Here is a 19267-nt window from a genome sequence, read left to right as displayed (position 1 = left end):
GCTCTGCCTCCTGTATAGCTCATTGTCTATGGGCCCATCTATCAGGAAAAAAGGGAGAAGAAAAGATAATAGGTTGATCTTCCAGGCATATCATGACGCTCATCTTATTTAGTTGTCCTACGTTCCTATTATCCACGCATCGCCTGAAATTGCTGCCATTTCTCCATGGTTGGTTACATGGCCCCACCTCCTTGATCATAGTCAGTTACCTTCCATAATTCCTTCTTTAAGTTTTGCTATTACAATCAGCCAAAGTTATCAGCTTCTATGGACATTTGACTCTAATTCTGATGACTATCATGACCAATCTGTACTAACTGTTATACTTTGTAGTGTTGATCATTGGTACCATTAATCAATGATTTTGTCATGTTGCTGCTGCTCGACTGATTGCATATTTTTGCCTTGCACAGCTGATTAACTATTTCTTTTTTCCTGCTGTGGTTGTTTAATACATCCTGTATCCCAGCCATGTACTAATATGGTGGCTAATTATAATGCAATGTGAATGCAAACAGCCTCTGATAGTTCCCGGTTCGTCCACTTGTGGAGAGAAACTGGGTGTAACCAAAGGTACACCAAGGTTCCAGAAATTCTTAAATTAAGTTTCCAACTTCAACTATGAAATCTTAAAAGATGGCTATATAATTTGTACATGGCTGCCATCATCACATTTTTCTATCTCAAAAATGCCATTTTGCTTTGCTTCCTTTGAGCAAGGAACAGACTTGCTGCTATGTCCATCACCATCACTCTTCTTCCATCATATAGCACTTTCAGACACATTTCCATTTACTCAACAATAACTGACAACCTGACTGCCCAATATCTTCCTAACTATAATAACAAAACTTATTAATTATGAAGTTTTCTCCTCTATTCCATGAATTTTCTTTATTGCTTCTTACTCCTGTCCCTCTAACCTTATCTTAGCATCTTAGGTGAATTTTGGTCAGGAAAGATTGACTGTGGGACTGGACTCCACCTTACAAATTGAATATAATATGTGGTTTAAAAGGAGGGAGGATTTTATCAAGGAGTTTACTTAGGCGAGCAGGTTGAATTGATGGAAATTGAGGTGATGGATTACCCCATTTAAGCAAAATTTGTTGTAGCATGCTTCACAATCTTTCCAAACATTTTCTTATCAAAATGTTTCTTTGCGGAGAATGAAGTGGAGGTCTTATTGATGGATTGGCCAAGTTTTTAAATTTGAGTATAAAGCTGATGTAAACTCTTGGGAATTACTGAGAAAATCTTGGCAAAATGCGATTTTAGGCAAAGATGAACATGTTAGAAAGCCTAGAAGGCTAGTAGGAGGGTGGAGGTCTGCCCTGTGAATGCTCCATCAAATCACTCAAGAACTCACAAGTCCTGGTGGAACATTTTCCGAAATCACATGATATGTTTCGTTATGCATTCCCAAAAGGGATTGAAATATTTGTTATGCTTTAAAGTTAGTAAATATGAATTCTAAAGTGAGTCTTTACGAATTACGAACTGGTACACACTTTGAAGCAAGTCTTCTGAATTAAGTACCAGCAGAGTTCCCTTTTCTTGATGAAGGAAAAGGTTAATGTGAAATTTCACCACATATTTTTCACCACTGTGTTATGCATCACAAGTACATGGAAAGAGTTCAAATAGTTGACCTCCGATTATATTTGTATTTCATTTCTTTATCTATTACAAAAAAATTCTGCTTCTCCAATTTGATTTTTTTCTTTGAAAATGTTACATTGCCAAAAGAAGCAATGAGGCACCATGCATTTGCTTATAATGCTCTCATGCAAAAACTGATTGATTTACATATAATGTTCTCATGAACGAACAACAAAAGTAGAAAAGATCATCATATTAAGAAGTTGGTTGCATGTTAAATTAGTGTATTTCTTACCACATAAGGCCCTTGCATTACAGTGAAACAGAAAATTATGCAATGCTCCTTGTTATATGTCTTGGGATAAGGTCATCTTTAGATGCTCTGGATGTCTTGGGAAAGCAGTCCAGATTTGTATGTTGTCTCATGAAGTTGTTTTAAAAGTTCCGCAAGTCTTGCCAGTTTGGAAAGCTGTACAGCTACTTCAACATTTTGCAGTCTTACTGCATTGGTGATATCTTTTGGGGTGTCCCTCTCTTCTAAATCTGCCAATTTCGTAAAGTTATTGTTTCTCTTGCTCTAGCTACCACTTGGCTGTGTTCTTGTATGTATCACAATATAAGATTAAGGTTTATGTCATTGGTAATTTCACCTAAGGGTTGGCCAATGGTTGCCCATGGTTTGCTTCTGCATCATGTTGCACTGCATCTAATCAGGGGTCCAGGTATATAAAAATTGCTCCTCGGTCTTTTATAATCAATCCTTCTTGCAATTTCACCCCCTTGCAATCCTCTTTCTAATTCGTTGTGATACGTTAGTAGGGGATTCCTACAAGGAATTTGAAGTATTCTTCTGTTCTCCAAGCAGATCTATTCTGAAGCGAAAACATTAAAAGTTAAGGGTGTTACTCCAGATATCTTGTTATTATTTTCAATACTCTGGGAAAGAAACATTTGAACAAATTCCATTGATGTTGGTGGCCGTGCTGCTAATAATTGTACATACTTGTGCTTATGCACTAATGGTCCCATTGTTACTTTGAAATAGGATTTCGTCTTAAGAGATTAAGGGCATATTTGGGTAATCCAATATTGGGCTGGATCTCTGCTAGAATTGTGGATTGTTGCTCATTGGGGCATGGGCCAAGTCAACCTAAGACCCCCCAATCTAAATCATGCTGGAGGAAAAGAAGACCTTCCTGGATCCTTTGTTTTTTTTTTCTTCTTCTTCTTGCTCGCGAGGGATGCAGGCCTCATAGTATTTGGCTTGATCCGTCCCTGGTGCAGATATTTGTAGTTAAGACTGCGGGCTGAGATTTGGGTAGGCTGACAGGTCTGATTTTAGTAGGAATTCTCAAATAGACCTTGATTAATTTACCTTTCTTATAGCATTTTCTGGTACAGAAGGATTTTATTAAGGTATCGAGAAATATAAAGGAAAATATGTTGGATGCCAAACATGTCCTCACTTTGTGCTGTTGCATGCACGCTCCAATCACACATTATAAGCTGTTAAACAAATTGGTGGGTACCTTGAAGTATCACAGGGTTATAACCTCACTTTCTGCTGTTGTGGTGCGATCTGCTGTCTCGACCTCGGCTTGGGACATGTTTGCAAAAGGGAGAATGAACCTTGGTGGCCAAAGAACATGGAGGAAAGGAAAAAAAAACAAATTGGTCCAACGAAGATCCTTCATGCAGCTTATGGGAATACTTAGATGAGAATGAGCCATCCAATTGAGCTAGAAAAAGAGAAGGAATTGATTTTTGCGGGGTAGAATTCTGAGAAATATGCATTTAGCCATATTTGGAGAACCTATAAAGGTCATCCGCAACTAGTAGAACTGGAATAGAATTCCTTACGGCCCCAAACTAAAGATCCAAAGGCATTGGGAGTGAGAGCGTTTGGTTGATCTTCGGGCAGCATAGCAGCAAGCTATAGATGGGCTTTCACCACTTTAATTAACATACAATGGAGCGGTTATTTATAAATGCAGATAAGACGTAAATATACTAGCTAGTTCTTGATGAGTAATGGGGCCATCATGACTTCCGTGAGAATCTATGTAGAATATATAACTAGCGGATTTATCCAAAAAGATGCTGAAGTTGTCGGCAGGTATGAAAACCTTAGATATGGCCGAAATTTCTTCATCTATCGGTATCGGCCGAAGGTCAAAAAGAAGACTCCAATCAAAGAGAGTAGGGGTGGACATGATGTTGCAAAGGTGACCAAACGCACATAGCAGCTAACAGAAGGGAATGATTCTTTACCATCAGAATCTTAGAGAATTTTATGATATTGGAAAGTCCACTTTTATCTTATACTGGTTTCTTAAGGTTTTCTATATGGTAAACCCAGTGGTCCTATGAGGAAGAATTAGTAGGGTTGAGTCGATGTGGTTTGGTACCATCCCACACTGTGGTCCTAAAGCTAGACCACTGGTACAAAAAGGTCTCTTCATAGTGAAGGGGAAAAATCGAGAAAAATGAGTGCAGAACATCCGTTTCAAAGATTGATCCTAGAATCATGAGTCCAGAAGAATCATGAATAAATATCTGAGAGTTACAATAGGAAAGAGTTCTTGATGATTCTAGGCGTCTCTTTTGCTCTTTTATTTTCTTGGCCATGGATGGAGTAGAAGATGAACCATCCTTCATGTTTAGAGTTTGAGATGAAGAGTAGTGGAAGAAGACTCGGACTCAAAAGTGAAGCCAAAAAAGGGGGATACACTATAGTTTATGATAGGCTAAGAATACAGTTGCATACAGTAAAAAGATATACGAATTGCAGATTGCTTCAGACCACGCTTGTTGGGCAAACCTATCTTCATTCGATTAGAGGAGGCATTAGAAGGGGTTGTGGCATTTGGTAGAAGGTATTAAATGATTCTAGCGCAAAAAATGAAGGAAGATATTAACTCAATTAGGATTCTAAATTGGAAAGAATGTCACCACAGTAATGAAAATTGTGCAAATGGAGGCTTAGCTATTTTTTAAATTGATTCATGCCTAATTAATTAATGGCCTCAGTGGAAGATTCTCGAGGAATGGGGTATTAATTGAATGGTGTTGGAAAAAGAATTGGTTGAAAAGTAGCGATAAGATTGGGATTCCATTACTTTACCTCTGCGGAGATGAGAAGATCCAGTTTAATCCAAAATCTTAACTAGGAAGTATATATGAACAGGAAACTCAAGTGTCAAATCATGAAAATTGTTGTAAATCCTCCTCAAATGGGATTGATGAAAGTGAGATTCACATCTAAGTGTTCGCCCAAATCAAAGATTGATGCTAAGATACAACATCGGTTACCTCCTATCATCCTCGTGACTATCGGATAACAAGCTGTGCAAGGCATTGTTTGCACCATATCCTACTTACGTATTTGGACCTGTGGGCTATCTAGAATAAAGTTGACTAGATACTAGAGGAGTGACTGTATTGGCTCAATAGATTGATCTGGTACAATTATAGGTTAACCCTGATTTAAGTCAATTGGAGTAGAAAAATTCAATTACTAGAAGTTTAAAAGTATAGGCGATTGGAGATAAAGCAAAAGGATGAGTGGAGTGTAACTACCCATGTTGTATAACTAATAGGGAAATGGGAAAGGAAAGATGGTAATAAAAGCAAAGTTTGTAAAAAGAAAATAGACACTTCCAACAACAATGGAAATAATCTTTATGTTTTCTTTTATCCTTGTTATTTTGCTTTAGTTTTATAGTAGTTTTAGAAAGCATTCCATCCTTCTCAAAAGTCCTTGAAGCTTCAAGGCATCCGAACCCTATCCTATCTCCTACGAGTTTGACCACAACATGGTGGCAAGCTACGCAAATGTTTTTATCCCATGTTTGGCCTGAAACCGAGGGAAACAATACCTAATATATACATATATATTATATGTATGTCTGTTTATATTACTATACTAGAATGAAGTAGTACTTGTTACTTGTAGCCAAGTTGATGTCTCCAAGGCAATGCCTGATCATTGCTAATTGATTTCTCATAAGGCACTCAAAAGTTATTTTAATATATATATGCATATACAATATTTATTTGTTTGTGTATATATTTTATATATAATATACATATATATATATATATTATGTATATATATTTATATATATTATATACATATGTGTGTCTATATGTATATATATTAGGTATATATTATATTATATATCACATACCAATTATATATATATATATATATAGCATCAAGCATAAAAGAATTGAACTGTTAGCATAGTGCTAAGTAGGATGCGGAGCATTCAGCCGTGAAATAACCATTTTGCATCTTTTTCGGCATCAAAAATAAAAATTTCTACTATACTTTTTACTCAACTCAAAAAGCTTCTGAAACGTAAAGAAATCAACAAGTAATTTTGCAGCAAAAAAAAAACAAATTGAAGTCCAGAATTTTTTTTTTTTTTAATTATGATATTGAAGCTATAAGTTCTGATACACAAGCGATACAATGAAAGAAGTAAGTTTGGTGTACATCAATGAGGTATGAGTAAATCCAATGGCGATGGAGAATCATACATAATACAATGGACATCTTCCACTCATAAGTAATCCAGGGGCGTTTGCGGCAGCAAAAGCCGTTCTGGCTCGCGCATTCTTCTTGGACGGTAGAATTCTCTCTTAGAGGATCCAAGGCACATCCCAGGGAAGAAAAGCCACGGGCGGAGACCGTGTGAGGGACTCGAAGACAACAAAAAAAAAAACAATGAGAATATACCGAAAAGGTCATCTACATGGAATCACTCTTCCTGCACGGCCGTACGCCATGTACGGAGAATATCCTGCATCCCCTCACTGCTCCGTCCAAACCGGCCCACGCACAACCAAGTATGGCCCTTCAACGACCACCATCGGTGGCAGAAGAAGCAATAAGGAGGCTCCATCGGGCCCGGCCACCATATAAGCAACGCCGATCACCTGCGGCGAAGCTTTCTCTTGAGTTGTTCACTGCATCCCTTCCTGCATGCAGTTCCTCGATCTGCCTCTGTATCTTTTTCCGGAAAACCCTTGGTGACCGAAGGCCGTGCATCGGGTGCCGGGGTGGACAAGTCGATCAGCGGCGGCAGTTCAGCTGGCGTCGTACCCGTGGTTTTCTTGGAGAGACAGCAGGCGACGGGGAAAAGGAAGAGGCAGATGTGGGCGGAGGCGGAGCACCGCTGGATGCGGTCATGCCCGATCATCATCCGGTCGAAGCCGTCCTCGTCGATGCTGTCTTTGAGTGCGGTGGGGTCTTCTCCGGCGAACCGAAGATGCCCCGTGCCGAAGATGGAGGAGAGCCTGGCGAGGAGGGTGAAGCGGTCGACGATGATGAGCTTGCACTCCCCACCAAGGTAGAAGAGCCGCCAGCCCCCGGGTAAAGGCTGGAATCGGCCCCCATAGCTGCAGATAAGCTTGATCCGGCTTCGAGATCGCGCAGACATCTCCATGGGATCAGGTTTCTTGTTTCGGTCTTGAGGGTTTTCGGCGATGGGGAAGTTCCGATTGCAGGGAGATTAGAGCCGAGTTTCTTGGAAATTCCGATGTCCAAGTCTCCAAGACGGAGTGCTGGGTACTCATATATATATATATATATATATATATATATATATATATATATATATATATATATATATAGGATCAGCATGCATATATGTACATACGTGCATGCATATATATGTACGTATGGACACGGATGGATATATTTGCGTTATGGATAGATGTATGCAACGGATGTATGCATGAATATGTATGTATATACCTATATAGGTACATCTGAATATACAGATGTACTTATGTATGCATGCATGCATCTCGACGATCAGGAAAATTGTTTTCCTCTCTTATGGGAACTCAATACTCATAAATTCAAACTGACATGGATTAATGAACTTGGCAGACTTAATATAGAGACTGATATCATCTCATTAATGAAGATTTTCATAAGATGCAAACATGCTAGTACGTTGGAAATATCCAAGCATGCAAGCAGATTCATCAATGAAAGCAGTGTCGCAAGAAAAGTGGACATTAGAAGTCTAGGCCAAAATTGGCCGTCAGTGGAGTGGAACTCACGCAGCATATAGATATTCCATTCAATGCCAAAATATACCTTTTGTTGACCGTCATCCCATTTTTAGGAACCAAAACAGTCAACTGAGAAGCATAACTACTCTCATGTCTACAAGTTAATATTTCCAGCCTAAATGATGATCTGCTTGGTAAATACCCAAAAGAACAACGTCATATATTCTAGCATCCAGTTTGCTTAATCAACTCAACAAATGTACAAATGCTTCCTGAATTGAATGGTGCTATATTTCAAATTTCTCACTGCTATCATGACAATCAGTTAATACGCAACTAAGGAGCACCATTCTCTAGGTAACCTAATCTTGTGCTTTTGCAGAAAGAAGCTCTCTCTCTGCCAGTTCAAATATATCCTTTGACCTATGAGCTAGTTTATCACATACATTTCTTGTTATCTGCTTCTGAAATTTTGTACTTCTTATCCATTCGATGCCAACAAAAACATCACATCGGCTTGTTGAAGAGACATGTAGCAAGGTCTCAATCTTGTATCTCAAATGGACCTACAGCAGAAACAAGAAGAAGAGAATGAAAGCCACGGATAGCAAATGTAGGACATTGGTGGAATCTTGATGAATAAAGCATACCCGGAAGTGATCACCAAATGGGACATTATGGATAGTCATGACTTCATCTACAATCCACCCATTACCATCTGCTGTAGGGGTTTTTTGTTGGCTACTAACTGCTTCACCACCAAAAATAGATGCATGGCGATTGAACTTATAACGTATGTGTCTTTCATAAACATTGGATCTTACAACCTCCCACTGAGTCACCGAGTAATTAAGACAGCCGACTTTATCCATAATTTTCTTCTCCAAATTCCCCCCCTCAAATAATTCCATAAGCAAATTTGCCTGCGAACAGCCCAAGTGAAGGGGACAAAAGCTAACAGAATTTCTTCCAGACATAAAAACTCTAATAATATATAAGGTAGGTCTGCAAGAGCAAAGAGTGGACAACTCACATGGAGAGGAACTTCCGAAGAGTAAGCCTCTGAAAAGTTGATGTCTTCAAACTTCAATAAAGTCTCACTATCTTCAATCTGAACTGATCTTAGAGCATGATTCTGTTGGTCTTCTTCCATCTTAGCTCTCTGTTCAATGTTCAAGGCTCTTGTTCTCCAGAGAGCCATGATCGTCCTTGCCACAACACAAGCAGTAACAGCTAATTATCTTTGCCAGATCAAAATGACGGCATCTTAGTTCTTAAGTGATTCAAGAAAAAATCCGAGTAAAATAGCACTGCACCAGACCTGCTTACTATGTTGAATGATACAAATGATTGAAACTGAAATCTCAACCTTCCTTCTTCATCTTGAGACTTTGCACCATGCCTAGCATCAAGGCCTCGACCACTCCTCAAGATTATCTGTAAAGCTGGGCTCCCAAATGTTGAAAAAGAAGGAGGAATCACTTGAATGTCCTCAATGTCTTCCCAGAGAAAAAAAAATTTAGTTTTATGACCAAATAGATTGGCGTAGAATCCAACAATTCTTGCAGATAAGAAAAGCCTGCCCTGCAGCATTAGACATGTCATTTTATTGCCACTATCCTATATTATTAAGAAAAGAGTTTTTATAACAGCAAAAAGCAAGACCTGCAATGGCATCTTTCTCTTCAAGTAGCACGAGAAATCATTGATGAGAAATTCTTCTGGTGGTAGAGCAAAGAGCTTCTGGAATGTTGAATTCCTGTGTGGTGACCGGATGTTTAACTGCCAAGCATGAACTACAGTCAGTAGTCATAAAGTAGCACCTCTAGAAACAGGTTGTATGAACTGAAATACCTTCCTCCCAACTTCCTTCTCCATCTTCGTTAGATATTCCTTTACAGTTTCCATTCCCTTTGTGTTGTCCAAGAAAATTCTTAAATGAAGCTTGCTCTGAGATGTTTGAGCCAGTTTACCCTTAAGGGGTATCCACATGTCAGCCAGCTCAGCAGACGAGTGCTTCAGAAAATTTATTTCTGCATGCCCAAGAGAGGCTGCCAGGTCAAACGGACCATCAAAATCAAAAACTTCAACATCTAACACAGATGGTGGCTCTTGCATCGCATCAAACTCCAGTATTTCTGCAGGATTTCTCAATGAGTAATTCTATATTAACCAACAAATGCAATCAAAAACTCAGCAGATTTAAATCACGAAAAGAGAGTGCATTAAAAGGTAACCATTCCATTGAGGATCCAGTGTTTGAAGCTGGACAGAACTTGTTCTAGTTTCACCATTACAGCTGAACACCACATAAGGATCTGAAAAACCAGATGAAGCTGCTGACGGTAAATTACACCCTTCAATTAAAGCAACAGTAAGAAGCCACCCATCACCCTGTGCTTTCACTCCATGATCACTACCTGCCAAAGAGAAGTAGTGATTTTACCAGAGGTTCCAGTAAAACTAAGCATGTCTTGAGTACTTACACAAAGGAAATGCCACATATTATGTCACAGCAAAAGCTACAGCTTAGATCCTATACATAAAATAACGGCGGGAGCATTACCTCTTTGTAATCTTGCCTGCACAAAATGTGAAATCATATTGAAAATGCGCTCCCCTTGAAGAAACAAAATCCCAGAGATGATCAGCTCACCGAATGTGTCAGGCAAATCTAAACCATTAAATTCCAGTCCCCAGCTTGCACCATGTCGTAAGAAAACAATGTGCATAAGAACATACAAACACATAAATATGGTACAAACTACTGTAAAACTGCAAAAGTACTCGACAGCCAATCTCCAATCTGATTGGTGATCAAGCTGCAATGGTGCCAACAACTGCTCTTTGTCCATTAGCAGCTCTGATGAGACAACTGGTTTAGTATATTGAGATAGCAAGTCAGCAAAGCTTTCATAGCTGTCCTCCAGTCCCTGTCTAGCAGTTCCCTCAATTATGCTTTTCATTACAGTGCTTTGGTTAAACTCAAGATTCCAAGATATAACAAAATTAGAGCTTTCTTCACCTGAAGATAGTTGCGGACCAGGCATTATCTTATAGAGCAAAACAACCTGAAAGCATTTACCATACGGGACTTCTGGCGTGCTGACACGAGTCAAAACTGCAAAATTTTTCCCATCTGCTTTTATATATGTCTGCTCTTCTATGGCATTGAATGCTTTTACAAACTTTGTTGAAGCTTTTGTGTAAGTAACCAGCCTTCCTAAACATGGTGGATCCTTGCACTCCCATTTCCATGGTTTTTCCTCGTAGTTTGTGGTTCCCTGCAGTCCTGCAAGCTCTCTCCTGAATTGTGCATTAGGTTTAAATAAGAAAGAGTTTAGATCCTTGGTCTCAATCATGTATGCTTGCTGAAGAAGAATGCCCCCTTCAAGATTTTCTGGCATATTCGTTTCTTCCCTTGTTTGCATGATCTCCATAGCATCTTCAAACAAGACATTTGCATCTTTGTTGCTCTCATCTCCAGAAAGCACATCAGATAACTCCAACAAATCATGATTTCTAGAAACAACAGAGAAGCTTGCTTCATTCTTACTGGGATGTCTCTCTGTTAAATGGCCAACATGAGCTTGAAGCGATGGTGTTTGTTCTACAACAGAAATTGATTTACTCATATTTGTCATGGTAGGAGATTCTGTGCCTCGTAGAACATTATGTCGTGTGCTAGCTGATTCTTTTAGCTCTCTAACATTGGCACTACTGTAGAGGCTTGAACAAGGGGGAGAAGTATGGTTAACAGAATTGCTGCTGCATCTTCCATACAATGTTAAGGTGAGAAGAATTTTTCCTGAATTGCCAATAATTAGGTCATAACTGATAAAGAAGATAATACTGGAAAGTTTCATTAGCATCAATATGATAACAAGAATACACTTATGACATTTTTGGCAGGAAGCATATGCAAGAACAGATTATGCATGATTCTTATTTAGCATCTCAAAAAAAAAAGGACTGCTAGAAATTTACAATGCTGAATTCTCGAAATAACTGAAAAAATAAATATGCAGTAGAGAAATTCTTTGGAATAGAATCTAAATATATTACACTCCATGATAGTCATCCTGTTAAAATGGAACATTTAAGATGAGAAATCAAATCCTCATTAGTGATTTCAACCACGTAACTGAAAGAGATATGGGCAGTGCATGAGGATGTCATCCTCCCTTTCCTCTGTCATGCGAACACTTCATGAATCAGGAACAGGAAATGAAAAATAAATATCATCTAACATTACATACAGAGGATTATAACATCTACCATCTTCTTTTGAGATTGATGGACATCTAACCCTTTGTTAATTAAGACAGGCTATCCTTCTATTACATAGAGTCATCCAAGTCTGTCAACATCCACACAAGTCACACATTTATCTAAAATCAAGAGGAATTAAAAGCAAGGTTTGCCAAACCGGTATTGGAGGGTGTACCAGCCACTGACTGGTTCGGCATGGTACGGGTCCGTACCGTGCCATTCCAGGGCGTACCGACACAGAGAGAGTTGGAGACGGATAAAAGTAGAAAGGAAGAGAGAAAGAGAAAGGGGGAGGGTGAAGGAAACCCTAAAGAAACTTGAGCGCACATGAGAAAGAGAGAGAGAGGGAGGTATTATGACCGGGGGGGTCAGTCTCGAGCACATCGCAAGGGGAGGGCACTATGATGGTGAGCAGTGGGGTGGAAGGGTCTCTCGAAATCATAACACAAGGGAGGATCGAGTTAGGAAGGGTTTAATCGAGCTGGGTGAGGGGATTGAGCTAGGTTTGTTAAGCCATTTTTAATTGAACCAGAGGGTTGGTGGAGGGTTCAACCTCTATACCGAACCAACAGGAGGAACTGTCCACATTTCCACATCGGTTTAGCTCGGTAAGCCACAAACCAAGCAATTCAAGGCAGTATGGAGAACCATGATTAGAAGTGTACACTATATACCAAGAGTTAGCATCAAGGTCCGCCGAACCAATACTAGGACTTGTACCGATTGGCAGACGGGTCGGTACATATAGATATCACCATCAATTAATGTTACATAAACACAACAAATATGAGACAACATGCGTGTCACATAGTCCTATGCAGGGGCGGCCCAATGCATTTGGAGGCCTAAGGCGAATTCACTAAATGAGGCCTTTTTAAAAAAATAATAATAAAGTTTTTTAATAAATATAAAATACTTTAAAAATTTATTTAGAAATAATTCGTCTAGCAATCTCCACTATTAATTCGTCTAGCAATCTCCACTAAACATGCATTGTCTGGTACAGAAGTAACAGAACAAAGATATAGACAAGCAATCTCCACTATTAAAGAAAAGGAATACTTGATATCTGCTCTCCTAAAATCAGATGAGCAAAGGACTACCATATTCTCATCAAGACTCAAGAGCCTGTCACTTGACCAAAGGCAGAGTCAAATGATGCTGCAAAGATTTCTCTTAGCACATATCAGGCCAAGATTGAGGAGCTGGAGCTTCAGATTCAGAAGTTTATTGCTAAAAGAATTGATCTTGAAATTAAATTGGAAGAAGCTGTGCAGGATTCAGGTGATAAATGACCCCCATATTTTTCAGACTAGCTTTGGCATTTCTTCAAACAGATTCTGAATCTGTTCCAGGGAGGAAAGATATCAAGGATGAGCATTAAATTTGTTATCGAGCTGGGCCCTGTGCCTGAGCATTAAATTTGTTACACAAGTCATGCTTCGGTTCTTTCTCATACCTCCTCTGTAGTCTGTTCCCATTACCCAAGTATCCCAACAAAGAGAACACCCTAGAGGGCCTAAAGCCGTTCTCGGAAGGCAGAAACTCACCTCCGGGCTCCGGCGAGTAGGCGACGGTGGCGAGGATGGAAGGCTGGGTCGAGAAGGACTGAAGGAGAAGAGACACCGTCACGCCGGCGATGCCGCCTCCCTTATTCCCTCGTCACTCTCTTCGGCCGAGTGCCGACGGGGAGGACCGACGACGGCGAGAGCGACTGAGCGAGTGGCGAACGGCCGGAAATGGGCGAAGGACAGAACTCGAAAGTCGGAACTCGGAAGAACCGAAGATTGAAGAACTAAGGAGTAAGGACTCAGGAGGAAGTGAGGAACTAGGGAAGAAGGAAGAACCAAAGAAAAGTTTAGAAGGAGGACTCTCTCTGGTTTACTGGTTTTCTCTTATCTGGGATGGCCGGATGGGATTCTGCCATTTTGGACTGGTGAGTGGTGACTACGGCCGGCGGATGGAGAAGACGGGCTATGGAGGATCGTAGGGGCATAGGGCCCTCCATAGCCCCGTTGTCTGTTGCTTGTTGGCCATACCTGGAGGCTGGAGGCTGGATCGTTCGTACTTCATAGGCAGCTAAGGCAGGGCAGCAGCCAGGTAGCCAGCTATGATTCCTAATATCCCATCATGGGCACTGGCCACTGGGTAGCTGGAGCTGATAGCCAAATTCATGGCGATCCCAGGATGGCGATGAGGGGCGATAAGGCTATCCCAGGCTAGAGAGTGGAGGGCCGGAGGCCTTTCTTTAGGCCGAGGCCTTAGGCGGCCGCCTCGGTCGCCTAAGGCTTGGGCCGCCCCTGGTCCTATGCCATAGAGACAGCCATTTTCTTCAATTTGCATGATTTTTGGTCCATAGAACCTCTCGATCTCATGCTTGTCGACAAGAAATGAGGAAAAAAATATTGAAAGAAAAGAGAGAAGGGGCGAGAGAGAGAAGAGCTAGAGCATAGCTATTACTTTTTTGCCTCTATGTTCTCCTTAAGCCATAGCAATGGAACATGATTCCAATGCCCTAAACTCCACATTGCTTCTTGAAGGTGAACACATAATCAAGTGAATGGGTGTAGACTAGCCTCCTCTATGGTGCCCGAGGGCTTTAGTGTGATAGGGACACACAATAGAGAGAGAGAAAGAGAGCAAACAATGATATTACTATGACTAGAAGGGCAGGGCCTAGTAAAGGTCTACTTAAAATCTTTTGCCCGTATTGGGCTTGCCACTAAGTCAATCCATAGTAACTTGGTCTCAAACGAAATTAAAGCCCCTAGCTATTTCTTATACATAACCCAAGTATTTTGAAGCCCATATAAATAACTTAACAATCAAAAATCAAAATGATTTCAAATAAGTCAATATATAATTAAATTGTACAATTGTGTCTGTGTATCAAAGTTTCTTTTAATCTTGTCATTTTAGATTCTTGTGGACACTTGGCACTTGAAACCCCATTCCATGTCTAGGTAAAGTACCATCAAGAATGAGGCTGATGATGGTGATGGTGATGGCAATGGCACTAGCAAAGTTAGAATGCGAGGTCAAAGGTGGCCTCTTTAAAGGAGGTGAGCACTGATTGAGGTTTGGTAGTGGTGTGAGAATGAAGCATGAGGTCTCAAGGCTCAAGAAAGCACGATCTCTCATAGAGAATGAAGATGAGATGGAGGAGGCAAGAAAGTGCGATGCAACATCAACCCAAAAATATCGGGATTGAAGAATTTTCCTTCCAAGGACATTTTTTGTCTGCAACAAGATTAGGTATTCAAACATCCTATCCTATCTCCTCAAGAACTTGTTTCCTTATGATTGAAAATCCAACAAGAACCCATTGAACTAGTTCACGTCCAAACAGGCCTTAATGTTACATAACCTTAAGAGTCAGATTGATATGTGAGATTCACCCAAATTTCAATGAAGATTTTGATAACGAGGAGGCTTACCTGAAAATAAATTTCAAGTTTCAGGAAATGCCACCGAAACAGATCAGCTAGACAAGAAAGGGAAAATCGTTGATTATATTCTTTAAAAGAAAAGGAGAAAGTATAACAGCATAAATCACAATTTTCTATAAAATAAATCAGAAATTTGTGAGCATGGTTTCTCCAACAAATAAATCCATTAAGACTGATCTTGAATTTATCTATCAAAGATGTTCCAAGGCAACCCAACTAGAACATTGTATTTTACCAATGAATTACAAAACAAACCTCGTCTATGGCCTCAATTCATACCCTAATCTCATAACCAAATCAGATATAATTTAAAATCTGGAAGTGTTAATTTGGATTTGGATTTTAATTAGACATCGAAAAAAGAAATGATTGCATTCTACCTAAATGTCACATTGTAAACCATTTCCAAAATCTTAAATATACACAACAACAGCACTAAATATGAAAAGAACGCCCTTTTTTTCATAACACCAAAGGAAAGAAAGTAGATATACTAAACCTTGCTAACAATATAGGCAACGTAACCATGGATGCTAGAAAAATATAAAAATGTCTTGAATACCCTAATTTGATCCACAAGAGTCAACTTAGCTTTGTTTGGATGACTATTGAGAAGCTTTAGTCTTTAAATCAACATAATTTGGTTATCATGCAACATGTAAGACATTTTAGCAAGGATAAGACTTACATTCATTTGGTTTATCTCATACATAGTTTCTCAGCCTTATGCATGAATTTTCAATAAGCCATCTTCTTATCAAAGTTAAGGAGTCAACTAAGCATTTCAACATTGTGATTCAATAACAATATTCCAAGCTTCAAATGCTTTCTTATTAAAGTATCATCCAATTCAAGGCAGGCTGGGTTATTGCTCCTTATTCACCTGCCTTCTGTGACTATATTCTCCTACCCTCAATGGCCAAGAAAGTCTTGATGCAATGGTATCAAAATATTTTTTAAGTGAATAACTTTGAAGTTGGCTTATTGAGTCTTGTTTGTTTAACCTTTTCTTTTTACTAGTGCATGGAGTCTACAAAAGTTTTCTCCTACAAAGGCTAGTCTGTATCTACTGCTTCTCTTCTTTTTAACATCCCAACCACAATTTGCATCTCGCAATGCTGAATCCAGATCAATTAAAGTTCAGACTATCTTCCATTCATTCAATAGACATAAGCACCTTAATTTGGGATGTCTCACTAAACAAATATAAGGAATAATGTCAAATCCAAACTTCCGTCCCAATTACTACGACTAATTCCAATTTCAATGTAAAATATGGCTCAGACAAACATCACTAAGAACACTCCCCTGCTTTCCTTTCAAATGATTCACATCTCAATAGACGCACTTAAGTTGACATCTTGATTGCCTTCATTATCTAGCTAATCAAGGTTGTACACAAAAACGATCCTCACTGTGCAATACCAAATCCCCATTCACCTCTTCTGCCCAGAACCACCAGTACCACCATCAAACTCAGCTCTTTCTACTTACCATACCATTTCAAATATACTCATAACTACATCATCTCACCCTCCAATTGATTAATGTCTTTACTCTATATATTATGTCAGACCATCTTCCCCGCAGACTAGTATAACAATCACAATCACAAGAATAGCAGAATGTCAACATACCAATCAAAATATCAACTTATTCGCCACAAGTCCATAAAAGCGCGAAAACTGATCAAGGTCCGGGAAACGGAAGCACACGCACCGCAGTCTTTGGCCTTGGATTGGGCACCATGGTGCCGGGGCTGCAGCGAGAGCCAAGTCGGCGGTAGGGTCTGCACCCCTTCGCCTGAAGCCGCCCGGACGGGAAGGCGGACGCGGCCAAGTAGCTCCCCTCCGCCGCCTCCGTCCGCCTCCCGGAAGAGCCCAACCTCGAGTTCCTCCCCCTCATCGTCGTCCTCCACCCGGAACACGAACTCCTGGTTCCACACGGGGTCGAGGGTCCCCCTCAACGCCCTCGTCCTCGACTTGTGCTTCCCCACCTTGAGCTTCGCGTAGACGCCGTCGGCGGCGGCGGCGGCGCCTCCGCTAGAGGCCTTGGCGGCGGGCAGGCCGCGGGCTTCCAGCACGTAGACGTAGAGCCTCATGGTTGAGCGGACGGCGAGCGGGCGGTTTGCGGGGAGAGAGATGGGATCGCGGGGGGGAAGAAGATAGGAGGGCGGCGGGGCGAGTAGGGAGGGGTCCGGAATGCATCCCGGGTAAAATGTGGAGGTGGAGGGGGCGTGACACGTTGCTCGGCGGGTGGATAACCGCTGGGAGGTGCGAGACAAACCGAATTCTTGGAGAGGCGGTTTCAGGAGTTCGGTCAAATATGGATATCGTACAAGTTTTAAAAGCCCGGTGCTTTTTTTTTTTTTTTTGCTAAAGGAAAGCCCGGTGCTTTGAGAGACAAGGAAAAAATAAAAACATAACAAAACAAACAACAAACTCCTCGAGGCAATAAAAAATAATATTTCACAAGAGTACCCCAATTAGACCTTGCAGATGAGGAGGTATTATTTATTATGAATATTAAAATGAAGATGTAACCTTCCCATAGTATTGTCTTAACAAAATCTTCTACCTTTATTGATCCGCCCTTCTATAATATAGACACAAACACCATATTAATATAATTATTATAAAAAAACATTACTTAATTAAAAGATGTCATGGTTGAAATAACAAAAATCTCTAAAATATTTTGAGCATTCACATAGTACCTGTGGCAAAATTTGCTCCTAATGATAGAAATCAAATTCTAGTCCTCAGATTTAATTTTACAGCAATTCAAACATTACTATTATAAAAAAAACGAATAGTCAAAAGAATTGTAGGAAGAAATTGAGCCAAGATTTTTTTTTTTCAGTCTCCTCCTACCTTCCAATTTCGATTGCTGTGATATCTTTATAAAACAAAAAAGTCAAGATAAAAATAAAATAACATGTACCTCTATAATAATATCAATAATCACATAGTACCCTTGGAAAATTGATCAATCTATTAATAGTAAATTCACGATGAAGCAAAATATAGTCCTCACATGATTGAGAGAACTGAAGGCTAAACATAGCAATGCATAACCTAGATTTCTAAATTCACATAAACAAAAACAACAGAAGAAAACTGATGAAGAACCCCTAGAAAGGTTGTTGCTTGAATGAACTTGACATAGTAGCCACCACAAAATCTTGAGTTAAAACAAACAATTCAAGGAAGAAAAGAAAAAGAAAAGAAGGAAAAGAGAAAGAAGGGGCACCTTTGATCATCTAAGGAGCTCTGTCGTCAACCTTGATTGGTAGAACCATTTTTTTCTTGGCAAGAAAGGTTGTCCATTGCCCGATGGATTTTCTTTTTTCTTTCTCAACTTTCTTGCATCCGCGCCTCCCTCACTCTGCCTCTCTCTTTTCCCTCACTCTGCCTCACTCTGCCTCTCCGTCCTCTCGACCATCACTCAAAAAGGGGTGTCCTGCATGTGGATGCCGCGGCCACATATTGTCTGAGATCACGCGCACCATCTCTATACCAAATTTCTACAAAGATATATTTGGCTGGAATTTATGTTTTTTTTTAAATTAATTGGGATTTCTTTAAGTTTGGAAAGTTTTGAGTAGTCCATGTGTTTTTTTTCTATTTTTTTTATTTTTTCTATTTTTTTGAATTTTAGAGAGGTTTCTAACTTTTCCTATTATTCCGATTTAATAGATATTAAGACGTATGTATATATTTGACAAACCCAAAGAAATCCAATATTCTAATATAATAGAAGTTTCAATTGTCCCTTTCAAGATTCTATAATTTGGTAAGCAGACCAGAGTCTTCGATTTAATTTCTAAATTAGAGAGGATTGAGGCAACGGGCAAATTGAAATGAGAATTTTTCCATGCTCCTTCAAGTGTGGTTTAAGTATGACAGGTGGGG

At 39.8% G+C, this 19267-nt stretch overlaps 1 protein-coding gene and 1 long non-coding RNA gene across 2 annotated transcripts; one reads left to right on the top strand and one right to left on the bottom strand.

Moving 5' to 3' along the window:
* Positions 1–7665: 7665 nt before the first annotated feature.
* LOC103697657 (C2 and GRAM domain-containing protein At5g50170) lies at positions 7666–17649 on the bottom strand. The gene is made up of 9 exons (XM_008779568.4): positions 17073–17649; positions 10199–11440; positions 9870–10052; positions 9487–9770; positions 9298–9414; positions 8954–9216; positions 8666–8840; positions 8283–8555; positions 7666–8198 (listed from the first exon to the last, which is right to left on the bottom strand). The coding sequence occupies exons 1-9, from the start codon at positions 17452–17454 to the stop codon at positions 7995–7997; spliced, it is 3123 nt and encodes a 1040-aa protein (XP_008777790.2). The 5' UTR covers positions 17455–17649; the 3' UTR covers positions 7666–7994.
* Positions 11453–15419, top strand: LOC120113102. The gene is made up of 2 exons (XR_005514955.1): positions 11453–13188; positions 13260–15419. It is a non-coding gene; the product is annotated as an uncharacterized LOC120113102 (long non-coding RNA).
* Positions 17650–19267: the final 1618 nt, after the last annotated feature.

Source organism: Phoenix dactylifera, chromosome 14 (assembly GCF_009389715.1).
Source record: "Phoenix dactylifera cultivar Barhee BC4 chromosome 14, palm_55x_up_171113_PBpolish2nd_filt_p, whole genome shotgun sequence".
Classification (NCBI taxonomy): domain Eukaryota; kingdom Viridiplantae; phylum Streptophyta; class Magnoliopsida; order Arecales; family Arecaceae; genus Phoenix; species Phoenix dactylifera.
This window is presented reverse-complemented; position numbering and strand designations above follow the sequence as displayed.

What these genes read in the sequence shown, in the direction of transcription:
- LOC103697657 (XM_008779568.4), bottom strand. Translation starts at nt 17,454, where the DNA reads ATGAGGCTCTACGTCTACGTGCTGGAAGCCCGCGGCCTGCCCGCCGCC. An exon ending in AGAGAAAGATGCCATTGCAG is followed by an intron (nt 9,217 to 9,297) that starts GTCTTGCTTTTT and finishes CTAATGCTGCAG; the next exon opens with GGCAGGCTTTTCTTATCTGC. An exon ending in CATTTGGTGATCACTTCCGG is followed by an intron (nt 8,199 to 8,282) that starts GTATGCTTTATT and finishes TTTCTGCTGTAG; the next exon opens with GTCCATTTGAGATACAAGAT.